The following is a 20760-nucleotide window of genomic DNA, read 5'->3' as shown; positions in this document are numbered from 1 at the left end:
GTGCTGTTAAACCCCATTTTCAAAGGGCCAATTTTTAGGTCTAATAAAAAGATGCAATATTTTACCTGTGTGAAGAGGCATATTTTTGCCAATTCATTTCATTTTAGACTGAATCTGTTTCTACCAAATAGCACTGCACATATTATGGTCTAAACACATGGGGGAGTGAGGGGGGGAGTTGGTGTGAGAGTGTAAATAATAAGGTAAATATAAAACTGGCTATAGGAGGAAATTCTCCGCTCAGTTTGGCTAATGTAATCCAAAGAAAAAACATCAAATTACGTGGAATCACTCAAACATGATCATTCACAAAATAACCAATGGAATCATCAACAAAAACGCTCCCACTGCAGAATCTGGATTATTTAAAAAACACTAATACAAAATTAGTAAAAAACAGAAAACTGTATATGAGATACTAAATATAAATATCACTACACGTTTCATACCAGTCAATTGTGAATATCCATACTGATTGGCTGGACCATTTTTATAAACTTCAGTGTCTGACCCTCTGCACTGAAGTCAATGGGAGCATTGCCAATGACTTCCAGAGGCACAAGATCAAGCCCTAACATATATGAAATACACATATATGACAACACCAAAAAATATTTAATACCTATTATAGCAATGAAATAAATTCTAAAAATCTTTCCTCCTATTTTAATAGCTTTTATAAACTATAAATATTAGACTTTTACAGCAAGAGAGACCAAATGGTAGTTTTCTCAAAAATTTCCTCTCTTTTGTCCCACTTCCCAGTTTCCCCCACTGCAATTAACTTTGGCTTAGGAAGCTGAAAGACCACTGATGTAGTTTCCTCTTTGAAGTCTCGTTGCCCTTTCTTGGCAGTTCTTCTCAAGGGAGAGAATTTAAAAATGCACCACATTTCTCACTTGGCCCTCAAAGTGGTTGGCAATGTCACCTAATACACCCTTCATTAGTAGTGAGTGATGCTGGATAAAAAGTCAAGTGAGTTAGTGCCAAAACAATGCTTCGACTGTGTCCATTAATCCACTTACATAAAAGTAGCCTTTGGAGACTGAAGGTCTGAACAGAAGAGCTGGGGTTTGCAACATACTAGACTACAGTAGGACCAAGGTTGGGGAGGATGTTTGAGTGGAATGTTTCCTGTAACCATACATTTAGAAGCATGAACTGTGAATAACCAAGAACTCTGAAAATGGGTGACTATGAGAATAACCCTGAGGAAAGATAACTGTAATATGAATGAACCAGAACCAAAGAAGATGACTGGGTTTGAGACTATGACAGGTTGTGTGAATAAAGTACACCCCCAAAAGGGTGAATTTAATTGACCTGAAGTCTTGTTTGGCATGTGGGCTGTGAAGATTTTCTACATTCTGCTTAAACAGTGCAGCTCAGTCATTTTTGAGCACTGGGTCCTGGGTATAAAAGGGAGGGAGAAGGAACTGGATGGTCTAGAACAGGATGACCAGAGGGAACTCTCATTGTCCACTCCCCTCCCCCAGAAAGAGTAGAGATTACAAGCAAAATATATTACGTTTTGTCTGTATTATCTTTTCCATGGAGGTCATTATGCATTGGGCTGCCTCCTTCAAGGTGACTTCCTTGTGCAAGCACAGCTGAGGAATTCCCTGGCAGTACAACTTCAAAACAACACTGCCAGGGTCTGGGGGAGAACTGTCATAAAAGAGAGTTGCTATAGAGCAGAGGTGGGCAAACCATGGCCAGCAGGATATCCTGCCCGGCCCTTGAGCTCCCGGCCCGGGAGGCTAGCTCACAGCCTCTCCCCCACAGCGCCACGAGCACTCTGGGCCGCCACTCTTGCTGGGCAGCACAGGCAGCATGGCTGGCTCCAGCCAGGCTACGAGCTCCTGCTGCTCTGAGCAGCATAGTGGGGGGGGGACGGGACGAGGGGGACTGGGTAAGGGGCAGGGGGTCCTGGGGAGCAGTCAGGGGACAGGGAGTGGTTGGATGGGGCTGAGGGGGTCCCAGAAGGGGGCGGTCAGAGGACAAGGAGCTGGGGGGGGGGCGGGTTCGATGGGTATGGGGTTCTGAGGGGGGGGCAGTAGCCAGGCTGTTTGGGGAGGCACAGCCTTCCCTACCTGGCTCTCCATACAGTTTCACGACGCCGATGTGGCCCTTGGGCCAAAAAGTTTGCCCACCCCTGCTATAGAGACTCAGAGCTTTGGACACCGCCCTAATCTCTTACAGACACTTGGAGATTCATTGATTTCGGTAATCCCTGCTGGGGGAACAAGTTCCAGCACCCAATGAAACAATATAGTAGAAAATGTTTAAGGGAATCTTTCCTGAGTTTTCCTCTGCGATCCCATTACATGGGTTTTTCTACAGGTGTGGGCTACCCAATGATCTGTCACAAAAGCTTCATTAAAATTTTAATATTGTAAATAATATTCACACATCCTGGTTGTTTAGGTTTCATCAAACACGTACTTATGATCTAACATATGAAATCAATGAAACAGTGGTTTTGAATAAATACAACTTATTTACATGCACGCATTTTAATAGTCTCATTTAAGGGAAAAATTCACTTCTTTCCGGACAAAGCCTGGGTAATTAAACTTTGTGTAAGGAAGTTGGCTGGGGTTGACTAACAGAATCTCTCCTTCCCCACCACGTGCGAAGGTCTAACAGATTCTGCCCCGTGGGCCGGAATAATGGTACACACCCTCTCCATGTCCCTACACAGAGGTTTGGGCCTTTAGATCTTCACCTGGCAAGCCATAACATTTCCTTCCACTCCCACCTATTAAACAGAGGAAAGAACTTTAACTATGGAGAAGTCTATCTCCAGTATTCCACTAAGCTAAACAGGTACTTTTCCTGCACAGCAAGTCATCTGTTCCCCAAGTCAGAAATCTCAGACTGCCTGTCACTAAATTCTGCTGAAGAAGACTGACCCCTACTCATCTTACACATACCTTCCTCCTCCTTATAAGACAGGGGTAGGCAACCTATGGCATGTGTGCTAAAGGCAGCACACGAGCGGATTTTCAGTGGCACTCACACTGTACGGGTCCTGGCCACCGGGTCTGGGGGCTCTGCATTTTAAATGAAGCTTCTCAAACATTTTAAAAACTATTTACTTTACATACAACAATAATTTAGTTATATATTATAGACTTATAGAAAGAGACTTCCTAAAAACGTTAAAATGTATTACTGGCACGCGAAACCTTAAATTAGAGTGAATAAATGAAGACTCGGCACACCACTTCTGAAAGGTTGCCAACCTGTTATAGGATGACAAATTAGCTCCTCTTTCTGTAATGTAACTGACCATTTCCTATTAACATGGGCATGCAAGACTAGGCAGAACATTGCTCAAGGCTTCCATTTAAAGCAAAACAAAACAAAAAACCCACACACAAATATATACATAGTAGAAATCTGAACTTTGCAAACCACAGATGCTGAATTTAATCCTTGTGGGTCATATACTAGATCTGAACTTTGTCTACCAATTATCAAATACTTTTTAACTGGCTCTTCTCTCTTGTGTTTTTATTTTTCATTTCAGGCCATAGAGATATTGCACTACCCTACAGTGTGATGGGAGCCACATAATACAGTAGTGTCTCTTGGACCCAAAGATTTTAGCAGGACGTAGAAGAGTCCACACAGAAAAGGTTCAAGAAAAAAAAGATTTAGATTTATACATATTGCTCATGTGCAGTAAGCTAAACAAGCTCATTGCTATTACCGGATTGAACTGCCACAAAAGGTCCAGAAGTCCTTTGTAAAGATTCTGTATTATGATTAAATATGTATTTATCATTATCAGGTCCAGTTAAATGTTAGAACTGTCATCTGCCATGTAAAGTTACCAGGAGGACACGAATTTCAAACCAGGAATCTTGAATACTGATGCACTATGCACAGGATAAATCCATTTTACACAACTACATGCTCTGCTATGGTAAATTAGCAGCTATCATAACAAATGAGGTACACTACATTAATATCCTAAACGAGAGATGCAAAATCTTACTAGCTCTAGTACATACCCCTCAAAGTGCAGGATTGTTCTCACTGTTTAGAGAATAATCTGGTTTTCTGTATAATATCATTGTTCTCCAAGTTCTCATGGAAGGGATGCAATATATTACACATTAAATGAATCTTCTGAAAGTATATTGATAAATGCAATCAGCATACAGAAGATTTGGATTATTTTACAGTGTTTTAAGGAAAAATGCATAAATCAAAACTACTATTTATTGCATCCTTTTTAAAGGAAGCCTCCAACCACACATTTTCATACTAGCAATCTGAAAGTTCAAAAAGCATTTAAGTCCATGTACTATGAATGTATTTGAAAATAATGTTTATAATCACAGGTGGTGTTTCTAACCCTATTGGGGACAATATCATCATACTAAAAAGTAATGAAATGTTACCTATGTGTGATTTAAATCTGTTTCATATTGGTTATGCCACAGCATTCAGAGACCCTTTGCACTAGACATTGTTCTATTTTAATGCCGGTTTGACAATAAGAAGAAAAATTTTGTTTAGTTTTGAAAAGTTATTTATGTAGGATGGAAACTGTCTACCTTGTTAAATCCAAAACCCAATTTCTTCAGCGGTAGTGAGATTGTGTGCTATATAAAACTCAAACTGAGAAAATACCTGCTTCATACTAATGAATGTCTTACACTGTAGGCAGTAGCCCACGAAAGCTTATGCTCAAATAAATGTGTTAGTCTCTAAGGTGCCACAAATACTCCTGTTCTTTTTGCAGACAGACGAACACGGCTGCTACTCTGAAACCTTACACTGAAAAACACACTTGGCATCTCTGTCACACAGTCATGTCAAGCTATTCAGTATGGCAACAGTAGCAAACAATAAATCAGAGTATTTAGCTGAAAAAAGAATTATAAAGGGGATCACTCTGTTTGGTATTTTGCAGCTATAGGAATTGAGTATGCCACGAACAATGAACATTGCAACCAGGAGACACTTGTTACAGCTGCCAGATGAAAGAAATTGTAAAACACTGCGCCAGTCTTTGGCAGAAGTCAGAAAACAATGACATATCTGATATCAGTGACATTTAAACAACAGATCATCAAATTGTCTCAAATTATTTCTGCTGATGTATCCACTGGAAATCTGTCAGACAAAAAGATGAACAGGGACAGATGTTCTTGGTTGCTGATGAGGAGAAAATACTTGGTTTTGATGACGAAAAGGAAAGTACAGCTGAGTCATGGATGAAGACTTCATTTTCCTAGAGGTGCTGGTGTTACCTGTGTCTTTCAGCTATGACTTTTAGCCTCCTTTACTGCAGAGAAGACGGAGCTTGGTGCACTCGGTTAGTGTGTGATTCAACAGGAATTCAGAAGAGCTGATAGTTCTCCTGGTTATCTGATCCGGCATTCTTTATGCACACAGAGCTTCCACTGATGTCAATGGGAGCTTTGGGTGTGCAAGGAATGCAGACAGGTAAAGATTCTCCAAAACATTTAAAAGAGAAGCAGTGAGAAAGCATTTCAGATTACACATTTATTAAATCATCATTAAACATGGCTCTCTTTTTCTTAATGAAACAAAATAAAAGCTTACATCAGGCTTGGTTTTACGGAGCCTGCCATCAGGAATGTTCTTCAGCTATAAGATGTGTCATAAACCAAGCGGCAGCCTTTCCTCGCTTCAGACAAGTATTGACATAACTGTCCCCAACTGCATGTCAATATTTTGAACACTAGAGCTGGTGAACTGAAATAGCATCATTAGTTAAAGCTCTGTAAACCAGGAGTAACTCCATGCACATCAATGGAATCACACCACTGAAAAGCCCAGCAGAGTGGAGTCAGGTCTGGTGCACCTCCCACCTTTGTTAAACACATACACAAAAAAACCCAGATTGTTTTAGTACGCTGAGCAAAACAGCCCTACCTCAACCCCCCCCCCCCCCCCAAAAAAAAAGAAAACAAACCCCACACCAGAGCAACAGCAATGCCAGAGCCAGAAACTCTTCACAAGTCTGGCCCAGATTATAGGGGCCAGGGGCGCTGTCAGCTCAGGAGAAGGGCGAGGTCCTGAGCCAGCAGCCTGGGTATGGTAAAAGCAGGAGGTGGGCTCCTAGGCTACAGCCCTTCCCCACACAGCTTCACTCCCCCCCCAGCCCCCATCCAGCGCCTCTAGGGCCCTGGCCATCCAGCGCACTCGACGGGCCAGCCTGAAGCCTCTGCCCGAAGCCTCTGCCCGAAGCCTCAGGGGCCAGCGGCGCGGCGAGGCTGCCACAGGGGCTTCGGCAAAGCCTGGGCCAAGGCGACGCGGCCCGCGTCAAACCCGAGCTGCCAGGCAGCCGAACTTTCCCCGCCTGCGCCTTAAATCCTTCAGTCCGCGTCCCTTCTGCGGGAGGCGCCCGAGCACCGGCGACTCAGCGAGCTGAGCCCAGGCACTTCGCCCCGGCTCTCCCGCGTCCCCTATTTTACCTGCGTGGTCCCAACACGCTGCTGCGTGGCAGGGTCCTCGGGGCAGCGAAAAGCCGCTCGGCCGCAGAACCCGAAACCGCCGCGCGCTGCGGGCGGGGAATCGCGGTCCGTTCTAGAGCATTCTCTGCCCCTCGTCGCGCTCTTTCCCTCTCTTTGTTCTGGCCGTTCAGGTTACTGGGCGCCTGCGCGCAGGCGCACAGGTGGCCTAATTCGCGCAGCCGCACCGCTTATTCCTTCAACCGCCGCTCTCCCTCGCGCTGGCGTCGCGGAGGTGTTGGTGTTAACGGCTGCTGGGTTCCCGCCGCTGGGGTGCTGAGCCGGCCCCCGGGTTTGTAGCGAAACATGCTCCGTGCCCGGCCCGCGTGCGGCGGCGGCGTCCTGCTGAGGCGGCCGGGGCCTGTTGGGCGCCGCGGGTACTGGCGGACCGTGGGGCTGACCGAGAGCATCATCTCGGAGCTGGACACGGACCATCACTTCGTGCACAGGAGCACGATCCCCACCATGCACTTCCAGGACAGCCTGCCCAGGTGCTGCCCCGGGGCACGGCGGGGAGCCCGGACCCTGGACGCCCGAAATGGGGGAAGAGTCAGCAGCGAACTCTCGGGCAGACTCTGGACAGCCTCCCTGCTCTGATGAGGCTGAGGCTCCCCCACTTCTTCACCCGCCCGCCACCCCCCCCCCCACTCTACAGCAGGGTTCTCAGCCAGGGGTCCAGGCCCCCTAGGGGGCCGTGAGCAGGGGAGATCCACCAAGCAGGGCTAGCACTACACTCTCTGGGGCCCAGGGATCTGAGTCCTGCAGTCTGGTGCTGAAGCCACAGCCTGAACAATGTAACGTCAATGGGACCCTGTGGCACAGGGCCCCAGGCAATTGCCCTGGCTGCTACCCCATCACACTTGGGCTGGCTTTTATATGCAGAAAACCCATTATTGTGGCACAGGTGGGCTGTGAAGTTTTTATAGCATGTTGGTGGCACTTCAGAAAGAAAAAGGTTGGGAACCCCTGCTCTAGAGAGCCAGTGCATGGGCTGGAGCTGGCGTCAGCACAGGCCATCCTAAGGTCCGCTTGCAAACACTTGGCAAGAGCACCTATGCTCTGAGACTGCCCTGGAGTGCAAGCTTGTACTTGCCCTAGAGCTGCAGAAGTGTTCACGCTGCACCCTAGACATGAGCCCTTCCCTACTCACTGCCTACCTGGTCATTCAGAATTTGCTTCTTCCCTGCAAGGGTTGTTGTTTGCCTACTTTACTGTCAGCCTTTGTTTAGAGCAACTCCCCACTGAATAATGACAGGTTTCAGAGTAGCAGCCGTGTTAGTCTGTATTCGCAAAAAGAAAAGGAGTACTAGTGGCACCTTAGAGACTAACCAATTTATTTGAGCATAAGCTTTCGTGAGCTACAGCTCACTTCATCGGATGCATTCAGTGGAAAATACAGTGAGGAGATTTATATACACACAGAACATGAAAAAATGGGTGTTATCACACACGCTGTAAGGAGAGTGATCACTTAAGATGAGCTATTACCAGCAGGAGAGCGGGGGGGGGGGGGGACACCTACAGGCCAGTCCTTGCCTACAGACAGCCCCCAACCTGAAGCAAACACTCACCAGCAACCACACACCACACAACAGAGCCACTAACCCAGGAACCTATCCTTGCAACAAAGCCTGTTGCCAACTGTGTCCACATATCTATTCAGGGGACACCATCATAGGGCCTAATCACATCAGCCCCACCATTAGAGGCTCGTTCACCTGCACATCTACCAATGTGATATATGCCATCATGTGCCAGCAATGCCCCTCTGCCATATACATTGGTCAAACTGGACAGTCTCTACGTAAAAGAATAAATGGACACAAATCAGATGTCAAGAATTATAACATTCATAAACCAGTCGGAGAACACTTCAATCTCTCTGGTCACTCGATTTCAGACCTAAAGGTCGCAATATTAGAACAAAAAGACTTCAAAAACAGACTCCAATGAGAGACTGCTGAATTGGAATTAATTTGCAAACTGGATACAATTAACTTAGGCTTGAACAGAGACTGGGAGTGGATGTGTCATTACACAAAGTAAAACTATTTCCCCCACCCCTCACTGCTCCTCGGATGTTCCTGTTAACTGCTGGAAATGGCCCACCTTGATTATCACTACAAAAGGTTCTCATCACCCCACCCCCGCCCCAGCTCTCCTGCTAGTAATAGCTCATCTTACGTGATCACTCTCCTTACAGTGTATATGATAACACCCATTTTTTCATGTTCTGTGTGTATATAAATCTCCTCACTGTATTTTCCACTGAATGCATCTGATTAAGTGAGCTGTAGCTCACAAAAGCTTATGCTCAAATAAATTGGCTAGTCTCTAAGGTGCCACTAGTACTCCTTTTCTTTTTCCCCACTGAATGCATTTGCTCCCTACAAAGGTGATGAGAGTCCCAGAGCAGAGACGGAAAACTGAGTGGGATGGCTGTGTAAAAGGAGATAACGTCTCCCTCCCTCCCACAACCTGTCTCAGAAGGGTTGAGTAAGGGCAGAACTAAAGGCCTTAGCACATGCACATCTTCCCCATTGGAAAACACAGAAACTTCCATGCTGGATCAGACCAATGGATTGGCTATCTAGTCTAATATTCTGTTTGACTGTGGCTAGTACAAAATATTTCAAAAAATGACTTCCCTCCATAGATAGTTAAGAAATAATCTTCCCATTAGGAATAGCCCCCTTCCGAGTTCGATTTAGTGGTTGCCAATGCCTTGGTGCTTGAGAGTTTACATCCATTATTTTTAAAAAACAAAACACCTATTTATTTGTTTTACTCATCCATATAAATGCAGTAGTTTTTCAGTCCTTACTGAGGTGTTGGCTTCTATGGGTTTGTCTACACTACAGTTAAAAAACCCACAGCTGACTTGTCAGCTGACCCGGGCTAAGGGGCTGTTTAATTGCGGTGTAGACGCTCACACTGGAGCCCATGCCCAAGCATCTATACTGCAATTAAACAGCCCCTTAGCCCAAGCCCCACAGGCCTGAGTCGGCTGACATGGGCCAGTCATGGATGTTTAATTGCAGTATAGATACACCCTGGGATATATTGTGTAAAATAGTATTTCCTTTTCACTGACCTGATTCTCTTTCAATGGAAAAATATAACCTTTTCTTAAAAAATGAATTTGCTGACTAGTGTGGAATGTAATTACCACAATTACCAAGAGACTAACATTATGGGACCAGTACTTACTTGTTCCCCTTTATCCCCGCCCCCCCCCCAATAATGCCGTAGTCAGGTTAGAATGTATAGGTCTCCTTGCTCTGTGATGCTACACAGGGGGCAGAGTTTTATTAGGCATTGCTGAAAGCTTAGATGCCTACTCTGCATGTTTAAGAGTGATTATTTTCAATTTTTAAATGTTATCAAAGTTGGCGAAGGAACAGTTCCTTAAGTAGGACAAGCCCCGTGCCCACTTTGTAGGTAGTTGTGTTCACCATGTTTTAATGATTAGTAACCAAAAAGAGTAAATAAACCAGGAACGCTACTACAACCATACTGGCCACTCCTGTAGCCTGCAAGCAAGTAGGGCCAGCTTAAGTTTAAGGCATATGCACGGTACACCCATGCCTAGATATTTGGCTCTTTGATATATGTGATGGTATCAGAATATCAGCTTTAATAAAACAAAAAATCGTTTTCAGCCCTCATAATTGTAAAGAAAATCTTGAAAACACAAACTATGTAACTACTTGAGAGATGCCTATTTGATGCATTCTCTCTTGCTTTTAAGAGAGCCTAATTGTGAGATGGAAGAACTGCCCCATTCACCTAAATAGGGAGCTAACTGTGAAACATGCTACTTTGGGCAGGGAGGTCCTGCTAACACTATCCCAACAAAAGAATCAGTGTGTGGAGGCCTTTACTGATACCACCTCATTGTGACTCTGCTAGGATGCCATCAGAAGGGGACTTTGGACAGAGGACTGGGTATAGGCACAGTCAGAGTGCTCCAGGACAAACCCCAGCCTCCCAGAATGGATAATGTTGTGATCCAGGGAAGTGGGAGTCCCAGCCTGCCCAATTGGAATGGTGGGCCACCCACCAGTCTCATGTATAGGTGGTCCCGTCCACTCCCCCCTACCTCATTGTGGGGGGTAAATGGGAGTGGCAAGGGCCACCTATACTATATTTTTACTTCATTTCATGACTGGTGCTTGTGTATGGGTAATTACATTTTGCAATAATGAGACCTTGAAACTTTGTACACTATTGAGCAAGTCCTGTTGTGGTTTGTGGGGAGACCAAAGAGAGGGTTTCTGCAAATACCATATGCAATGGAGCTCTGTGGCATTTCACTCTGCAGATGTTGTACGTTAGGTCAGTGGGCCCAAAAACGTAACCAGAGGATCATAACAGGTCAAGGATGCTCCTATTGCCTGCAGGACCAAATTAAAATAGTCCAGGACTCTAGCCATATCCCTGCATGGGACTCCCCTTGACCCAGCCCCAGCACGGTGGCAAGGTCTCATTATTACAAAATGTAATTATCTATACACAAATACCAGTTATGCAATGAAGTAAAAATATAGTATAGATATTGGAGATTGTACCCAGATAAGTAAACTATGTAGTGGTTAACAAAATGAAATTAGTATTGGTTAACAGTTCATAAAATGGGATGTTCTCTCCAGGAACAATTATAAAGGCTTTTGGTTTAAAATGTAATTCTTGCTTTTTTATAAAAATGCATTTGTTCAGGGCTACAGTTATAATTTTATTATTGTGTGTATTATTGTAGAATCTAGGAGCCCAAGTCATGCAGTATAAACAGAAGAAAAACTTACTATCTGAATAATTGGCGATTTCAGCACAAATCTCAAATACGTTTTATAGTCACAGAATTATTTGGGATTACAGCCTCATCATTTAAAAAAATTATGTATACAATACATAAATCCATCTCTTGGATGGGGGAATCTATGCCTTAACTTCTGTCTCCATTCTTTTACTTCTCTTTTCCAGATTCCTACTACTTCCCCGATTCCCCCAGGTTTGCTGTCAGTACAGCATTCACCTCCCATTCAAGAGACTTTGATTAGTCACATAACGTAATTCATGGGTGCACCGCAACACATTTTTTTCATGGATTTTAATGTTCTTGTTGCTCTCCCCATATTAGTAATAAATATATTTTGAACTTATTTAATAGTTTTGTGTTAAAATTCTGCACTTCTAGATTACCTCTTCCAAAATTGGAGGATAGTGTGAAGAGATATTTGGCTGCTCAGAAACCTCTACTCGATGATGATCAGTACAGGTATGAAAAATGACATGGAGTAGGAGGCATTTAAATGAAGCCTGGATTGTAAATAGGCTATTAGAATTCACACTCATTTTAAAACTTGGCATACAAATTCCAAGCACAGCATTACTGTTATTTTCACAATATTTCATTAAAATATTTTTCTTTGAAGTTTGCTTCTATATTCAAAAGTCACTTTGTTTAAAAAAAAAGTGTGTGTGTGGGGGGGGGGGCATTTTGTGGTTCCATATTTATTGGCTCTCAATGACTCCAGATTAGATTTGCTCACTTTTCAAGTAAAAAGCTATTTTTAAATGCCAGCCCTACAGATTCTTACTAAATCTTAAAGTGAGCTGTTTTGTTTTTTTCTGGGTCATGACCATTAATAAGGTTCCATCTATGTATTTTGCCATCAGTCCTTTGAATTGTCACAAGTGCAACTGAGGATAAAGTTTGGCTTGACAATTGGAACTTGTGTTCTTAAATGTCTGTAGGATTAGAGCCTTAGTTTGGAACCCTACATATCTTGAAGAAAGAGTTCTTAATCTATTTTTAACCTTCTACAGGAAGGTCAAGGTCAGCAAGGGTTTTCCCATGTCCCCTTGCTTTATAGAAATTATTCTACAAGTAGGTGCAAGGACCACATCTCTTGTGCTGTGACTTGTGAATCAAGTAGGTAGGGACATCTCTTTATTACTCATGAAATTTGTGCTCTTGGGATAATTAGACCCATCCTACTGTATATCCTATCTACTCTTCTGCTTTTGAACAAAGGTAGGCCCCCATCCTGCAAGTTGTGCAGTGCAGGTAGAGGTTGAAGTCAAGAACAGTTTGCAGGATTAGCGTTTTCTGATGACATTCTTGAATCAATTAATTCTGCAAACAAAGCTGAGAACACAAAATATGCCAGAATCCTGAATAGAAAATTAGGTAACTCTTCCTATCACTTGATTTAGTTCAGGAAGAAGCAAGAGTTTACTTATGTTTTTAGGCAGCAAGTTTTAATTTTTATATCCTAATTCAACTATAAAGTATGTTAATAGAAGCTCCTTTCCAAAATACAACTTAATCAAAAGTCAAAATACTCAGAATTTCTCCAGCAAGTACTAGGTACTTTGTCAAGTCATTAGTGGACAGAGGAACAGTTCTCATTTTTCTTTGTGAATCGTTGCACACACATGCAGCTCAATGACTTGAGTAGAGTTCTGTGGGAACACAGTGATCTGCTTATATGGAATTAGTTGCAGAACTGGGAGTATAGTTACTTAATTGAATCAACCAATTGAAGATGTGGTTCATGGACCGGTGGAATTAGGTGCCCTAATCTGTACTTTAAAAAGGGACAGTGTTAGTCCCCAGTGTAATTTCTGTGTTGGCATTGAAATAGAGCAATAATTACTTGTATTGTGGCAGCACTTCAGGGCCCCAAACAAGAATCTGGGCCACATTACTAGGTACAGTACAAACCCATACAAAAAGATAGTTCCTGTCCTAAAGCCTTTACAATCTCATTACATAATGAGCTACACAATAAAGTTTTACTAAATTTTGTTATTATACAAAAAGGAATAGTATTTTTATGAAATACTATAATTAAAAGTTACTCTTAAAGAACCTATATTATAATAATAAACTGTTTTCAATACTACAGAAATACTGAAAGAATTGCTAGGGAGTTTGGAAAAGGAGTGGGCAGGAAGTTACACCGAGAACTTGTTGAATTCGATAAAAAGAATAAGCATACAAGTTATATATCAGGTTTGTTTTCTATTTTATTATTATTTTTAAAGTTCTGACATTCAGTTGTCTATTGGAATCATTAACCTCTTTTGAAACTTACTATTAAAGTACTTGGGTTACTTTTTCTGATGGATCTGCATGGCAACTGCTGTGCATTTCCATTGAAATCAACTAACATGAAGTGTTAGTCTTACAGACTATTCCTTCTGATTTGGTTTTGATTTGGCTTTAGAAGCAAAACCTCAACTTGTCTTGTTAATTTAAAGCATTTTAGTTTGAATTTGGTATTTCCTAGCTCTTGCCTTCATCTCCTGATAGTAGGCATTTGCTCTCCCAGGTCCTGGGAAAAGGAACAACAAGTCCCCCCAGAATCACTCTCTCAGTCCTTTTAATCAGACAACTGGTTTCTAACCCTTTTCCCTAAATTAGTTACTCACACGGAACGCAAAGGGAGACTTAGATAAGGCTCCAAGTCATTACAATGCTCTGACATATGAACATTTAGGAGTAAAATATTGAATATTACATAGAGGTAAACTGTAAAGCATAAATATACTATTTTGTTTTTATTCTTCACTGTCTCTTTATAATGTGTAAAGACTGCTTCAGACTTTTTCCCAAATAATAGGTTTGTTTGGGGTATTTTTGCTTGTTGTTTACTTTTGAAATGTCAGGGATATTATGTCTTCACTCCCTTCTCTTTGTCAGAGAGTCCTAAACTTTATCATCCATCTTGACTTCTCAAACGTTGGTAGGGAGAAATGCAATTTGGGTTAAAGTCTTGTGTGACATCACTATTCGGGTCCTCTGAAGTTGTAGCCAGGAACTTCCAACAAAGAGTGGGAAGTAAGGATATGAAATTTTAAATATAAAAAGGAAGCAGAATGAAATGGTTATTTTGAGGAGTGGACAGGGAGGGAATTGAAACAATTTTCATGCATTATAAAGAAGCAGTGAAAAACAAAACCAAATGTTTATATTTCTTTTTTTTTTACAATGTTTTGTGCTTATATAGTTGCTTTCACATAAGGCTCTACAAGTATTTTATAAATATTAATACATTACGCTTCAAAACACTCTTATGAAATAGATAACTGTTATGTTCATTTTACTGATAGGTAAACCCGAAGCACTAACAAATTTACTAACATGCCCTATGTCAAAAAAACAAATCAGTGGTATTGCTGGGAAGGGAACAGAATATTTGGGTCCTTACTCCTAGTCTACATTCAAAACTGCTATTCAGTATAGTTTGTGTGGGAAATGAGATGTACAGCTTGTGTTTACCTATCATAGATATTTCTTAGACACCAGTTACTTTGGTATTGAAGAACCAACCGATTGGGAGTTTTATGCCTCAGGCCAAATTAATTCTGGGTTTAATGCTGTTTACTTCAGTGGAGCTATCCAGTGGATGAATTTACCCCTTAATCCCTATGCACTGCAATGAAAGCGTGTCCTTTTCAGATCTGAAGTGGAAATTGAAAATAGAAAAGATAAATTGGTTATCTTTTCAAAAACTCAGTACGTATCTATAGTTTGAGTGCTTTATACTCTTTTTAGATTACATTCATAAATGTCTGTGTACTCATTTGAAACAAATAATTTAGTAAAATAATGAGATGCTGTATACAAATTATGTGTCTATAAAAATACGTTTGTACATCAAAATAATAAAATTGATTTTATTAACTTAATTTTTTATTTTATTTTTTTGTAGATCCCTGGTTTGATATGTATCTCTGTGCCAGAGACCCTGTTGTTTTAAACTTCAACCCTTTTATTTCTTTAAATCCTGATCCAAAAGAAGCATACAACAGTCAGGTAGTGAGGGCAACAAATCTGGTAGTATCATCAATAAAATTTCTTAACTCTCTAAAGAATGAGTTTTTACGGCCAGATATCTATTATGTCAATCCAAAATGGAGCCAAAGTAGGCTCTTCAAAAACTTTATCCGCCTTCTTCCAACCTCTGTGTCTTGGTATGGAGCTTATATGGTAAACGCATATCCCTTAGATATGTCACAATATAAGCGTCTCTTCAACAGTTCCAGAATTCCTAAATTAAACAAAGATGAACTGTTTACTGATGAACGGGGAAGACATTTGTTGGTGATGAGAAATGGACATTTTTATGTTTTTGATGTTTTGGATCCTATTGGTAATATTCTGCATCCGTCTGAAATCCAGGCTCAGTTAATTTATATTTTACAAGATGCAGATTGCTTGCCTGAGTTTCCCCTTTGTTACCTCACCACTGAAGACAGGAATACTTGGGCAGCAGTAAGACAACAGCTTCTCGAAGCCGGCAATGAAGACAACTTACAAAAAATTGATAGTGCAGTCTTTTGCCTATGCTTAGACAATATTTCCCCAAAGAATGATACTGAGCTGTCACATTGTATGCTTCATGGACATGGTTTTAATCGTTGGTTTGACAAATCCTTTAGTCTGATTATCACTAGTGATGGCACTGCAGGGGTAAATTTTGAGCATTCTTGGGGAGATGGAGTTGCAGTCCTTCGTTTTGTTAATGAAGTATATAGAAACAGTACAAGACACCCAGCTATTGTACCACATTCTAGTCCTCCTGCATTAAGTGCTACCAGGTGTGAGAGACTGGAGTTTAAATTGAATGATTCAATCCAATCTGCTATAAATGCTGCACGTATGAAATTTAAAGAAACAAATGAGAAACTATCTGTGAGAATGTTTGAATTCAGAAAGTTTGGAAAAGAATTTTTAGTGAAACAAAAGCTGAGTCCAGATGCTGTTTTTCAACTTGCATGTCAGATTACTGCTTATCGACAGTTTGGAAAAATTATTTCTTCTTACGAAGCATGTAGCACTGCTGCTTTTAAACATGGCCGCACGGAAACTATTCGACCCACATCTATACTAACAAAACAGTGTTCACATGCATTTGTTGAAGAACGAAGCAAACACAGTGTAGCAGAACTGAGAAATATGATTGATGAATGTTCAAAATATCACAGACGGTTGCAACTGGAAGCTGCATTAGGTTAGTTCCATGTCATTGTGATCTTTCAAATGTTAGTAATATTTTTTCTAGATGTTCTGATACCTGAAGTCCTCTTTAGAGAGGTATGTTAAGATCCCAAATCCTGTTGTTATATACTCATTTTAAACCTGAAAGGGTTTTTTTTTAAATTGACCTTCTGCCCTTTTCACTTCCTTATGATTTATAAAGGTTGTCTGAAACCATGGCATCATTTATACATGGGTTTTGCTTGTTTTTTTAGCTTAGAAATATCAGTGTCAACTCTGATTTGTCGGAGGGTCTTGGATGACATATATTTTTAGATCTTGCATCTTAATTGAAGCAACTAGGGTTGTTGAATCATTAACAAAAGCACTTTCTTTTGTCAAAACTACTTATTAGGCATTGAATTTAAATGTTAACAAAAACAAAAAGTTTTAAAGATTGACTAAATGTCTTTTCAGTTACCCATAGTTCAGTCCCTTTTCTCTTATGACAATTTAGTTGCCATCAAATATTCCAGGGTAGATAATACCTAATACCTGAATTTGTAAAGTAAAAAAAAAAAACAGTCTGACACCCCAAACGCACACACCCCTGCTCATGCTTTTTTTGGATCTCACCCCCCGCACTCCTCCCGGCGTCTTTTCAGGCCTTCTGTATACTTCATAGTGAAGTCAAGAACTGGTACCACCCCAGTTTTTTCCCCAAATCTGCCTTGCAGATCACCTTTAAGAATTCCTGTCTTGTGTTTCATCCAGGCAAAGATCAGAATTAAAGTCAGTTCTATTATGCTCACATATAACACAATGAAGTGGAGTAACACGGGAAAGGCAAAAATAAGAGAAGGGGAGGGCTAGGGTAAGTACATAATAGAAGGGAAGGAGGAACAAAGCTGGAAAAAGGAATGGTCAACATAAAAAAGATAAGGGGAAACAAAATGTTGGGTGTAATAAAAGCTGAGGTGCATTGAGCTGATTCATCTCTATTTGGATATGAAAAGTATATTAACTAAATCATTACATGTTCATTCTTTTTTAAGTTGCAAGCTCATTGGGACATCAACTTTTCACATGTATTGTTTGTAAAGCATCATAGCTCTGTATAATTAGTAATACAGCTGGATGTATGTTGCCCATCATTTTGTTCGCTTTAAGTATGAAGTAAATACAGCCTTTGAGCATGTAATATGTCCCAGTAACCAAGAGAAGGCAATATGGGAAACTTCTGAATATTTACTTAGGTTTCAAGTAAAAGAATAGAATTATGTGTTTTATATCTAATGCCTTTCACACTCCAGTGTATCTTAAATCTTTAAATAGTAATTAATTGAATACTAGTGGTGATGTGACAAAATAGGCAACTGGAAGAGCGATTAATCCTTAGAATTCTTTATTTTGATTTTAGGATTTTAAGTGGAATAAGTTTACCTGATGTCCTTTCCCTGATCATTCTCAGTAGGAGCCTCACCTCTCTATTCTATTCTTCCTCCCCTTTTCTTAGGACTTGTCTGTGCTGGGAAATTGACTGGAATAGCTGTTGCATAATAAAATTATTTAAAATTATTTTATTCCAGAATAATTACCTTAGTGTGCTTCCAAAATTGAGTAACTGATCCAGTATAAAGTAACTTTTATTCTGAAATAGGGTGCACACAGGGAGCTATTCCGGTATACCCTTATTCTCCCTGTACCCTCTCCTGACTCCCACTGTGAGTGCCAGAAGAATACCAAATTAAATGCATAAAAGGCTGGCCTGGAAATTTCACAGTTTGTTTTAATCTGTTGGTTTTGGGAAAGAGTCAGATTAACGAAGCAATTTCATTTTGGGGGATAGAAGGGAAGGTGAGGTAATAAGGGAATTGATTAATTATTAAGAGAAATTTATGCTTACATTATGAGTCCTATGAAGTGCCAACATTTTCAAAAATGGGTGGCTAAAGTTAGGCTCTTAATTTCCTACTTAGATGCCTAAATAATTGGCTTACATACAAGCAGAAAATATAAGATTGTCAATCTTTAATGTAAGATAATGCCTCTTGTATTATTATAGCTACAGGATGAACAGTAAATATCTAATCGATTAAAATGTTGGAGCTTACCAACATTTATTCTTAGCTACAGGAAAGTTTTATAATGTTGACTTTAATAAATAACCTACATTTTTTCCGTATTCTTAACATACTTTGCACCTTTTTGTTTTATTTAGGTAGAGGATTTGATCGCCATTTATTTGCATTAAAACATCTTTCAGTGTCCAGAGGTGATCCTATGCCTGAACTTTTTCTTGACTCAGCCTACCAAAAACTAAACCATATTATCCTTTCAACTAGTACGTTACACAGTCCTGCAGTTCATCTTGGTGGATTTGGGCCAGTGGTGCCAGATGGTTTTGGAATTGGATATAATGTATTTGATACATGGGTAGGATGTAACACAACTGGCTATTTAAATAGAGAACTACAAGAATTTCTTAGATGCCTTGAGTATAGTTTAAATGATATTTTAGATGTTTTAGAAGGAAGACCTCTTGTGTAATCATAAGTGATCAGCAATATTAGGAATTATTTTAAAACTAATTTCTGACCCATAAAAATAATGGTGCAAAATCAACAGCAAAAATCTAATAATGAGAATAAGCTATTGGGAAATAACTACAAAAGAAAGGGAAACTCTGAAACCTTTATTAGTGGACTGACAAGATAATGTTAAAATGTTATTCTGTTTCTGGCCTTTTTTTTTTTAATTACTAGTTTTCAACATCCATTAAGGCCTTCAAGAATTTTTTTCCATATATTTTCCAAACTCTTCCTTTAATTCATTAATTTTATACTTGTTTATTCTTTTTTATACTCTGCTTATTATTTATTTTTAGAGGGGGGTTGTTTGGTTGAGTTTTGTTTTGTTTGCTTTGTATTGTTATACTGTATTATGTCTTCATGGCTGTGCTTGTTCAAACATGATTATTAAAATAAAAGTTTAACATCTTAACTACAGGAGAAAAATTTTCATAACTGTACTGCAATTATAGTTGAAGCCAAACTTTTTCTTAGCTTTAATGTACATTAATGTGGAATTGATGTTTCTGTTATAAATCCTTATTTGCTTTGTGGTGTAGTTGAATATTTCTTTTCACTAGTAACTAGATGTACCAATCAAACTGGGTAATCAAATTACAAACAAAAGTGGAACACACCTGGCATCTGCCCAACTATGAAAACTACTGCTTGCTCAGTCAAATAGTCATGCACACTGCCCTCCAGAATCTGGAATGGAACCCAAGATTTTTGACTCTCACCATTCCTCTGCTGCCAGGAAATGTCTCTGAAACATACTGGCAGAGTACATGTCTCATCCTTTGCTTGGGCTGGTCCACATAGAGCAGGGGTCTCAAACTCCCAGCTCACGGGCCATCTGTGGCCCGTGACCTCCCCAATGTGGCCCGCAGGGCTCCAGCAGTTTTGGAGCTGGGTCTCTCCCTTGGCCCCACCTGCCGCCACTGGGTGCTCCCCCGCCAGGGGCTCCCACAGCCGAGCTGAACGGTGTCTGCCTGCTCGCTCCAGTGGCTACTGGCCCTTCCCTGCGGCCCTGGGGTGGGGCTGTGCCTCTGCGCGCTGCTCCCACCCCAAGCACCCCTGCAGCCAATGGGAAGCTGCGGGGGTGGTGCCTGAGGGCAACAGCGCGTGGAGGCTCTCAAGGTTCCCTCCCCACTCTGAACTCTAGGGTACAGATGTGGGGACCCGCATGAAAGACGCCCTAAGCTTATTTCTACCATCTTAGATTAAAACTTCCCCAAGGCACAAATTCTTTGCCTTTGGAGGGTACCCTGCCACCACCTAGTGATTTAACAAAGTATCAGGGAAAGGACCACTTGGAGTTCCTATTCCCCCAAAATATCCCCCCAAGCCCTTACATTCCCTTTCCTGGGGAGGCTTGAGAATACTATCCTAACGAATTGGTTAAGAAGTGACCACAGACCCAAACCCCTGGGTCTTAGGACAATAGAGAAATCAGTCAGGTTCTTAAAAGAAAGATTTTATTTAAAAAAAAAAAGGTAAAAATCACCTCAGTAAAATCAGGATGGAAAATAACTTTACAGGGTAACAAAAGATTCAAAAACACAGGAGAACTTCCTCTAGGCTTAGTTTCAAAGTTACAAAAAACAGGAATAAACCTCCCTCCAGCAAAGGAAAAATTCACAAGCAGAACAAAAGATAATCTAACATGCCTTGCCTGGCTTTTACTTACATTTTTTGTAAT

General features: G+C 40.9%; 2 protein-coding genes across 8 annotated transcripts in view; one reads left to right on the top strand and one right to left on the bottom strand.

Annotated features, from left to right (window-relative positions):
* The window catches only part of RHOBTB3 (Rho related BTB domain containing 3), a 73861-nt gene extending 67318 nt beyond the window's left edge, over nucleotides 1-6543 (bottom strand). For all 7 annotated transcript variants that reach the window (XR_012158973.1, XR_012158971.1, XR_012158972.1 and 4 more), the window contains exons 1-2: nucleotides 6462-6543; nucleotides 5587-5739 (exon numbers count right to left, since the gene is read on the bottom strand). Coding sequence is in view for 4 of the 7 variants with exons in the window: in XM_073344539.1 (XP_073200640.1) it covers nucleotides 5587-5615 (29 nt within the window). In the remaining 3 variants the exon portion in view is untranslated. The remainder of the gene's footprint in view (nucleotides 1-5586; nucleotides 5740-6461) is intronic.
* A 240-nt stretch (nucleotides 6544-6783) lies between these two features.
* On the top strand, nucleotides 6784-19038 carry LOC140911457 (carnitine O-palmitoyltransferase 2, mitochondrial-like). Its single transcript, XM_073344544.1, has 5 exons — nucleotides 6784-6988; nucleotides 11695-11775; nucleotides 13412-13518; nucleotides 15221-16522; nucleotides 18710-19038. Exons 1-5 carry the CDS (start codon nucleotides 6804-6806, stop codon nucleotides 19036-19038), a joined length of 2004 nt encoding a protein of 667 aa, XP_073200645.1. The 5' UTR covers nucleotides 6784-6803.
* Nucleotides 19039-20760: the final 1722 nt, after the last annotated feature.

This window comes from Lepidochelys kempii, chromosome 5 (genome assembly GCF_965140265.1).
Source record: "Lepidochelys kempii isolate rLepKem1 chromosome 5, rLepKem1.hap2, whole genome shotgun sequence".
Classification (NCBI taxonomy): domain Eukaryota; kingdom Metazoa; phylum Chordata; order Testudines; family Cheloniidae; genus Lepidochelys; species Lepidochelys kempii.
The sequence above is the reverse complement of the archived record's forward strand: the minus strand, read 5'-3'. Positions and strand labels throughout refer to the sequence as shown.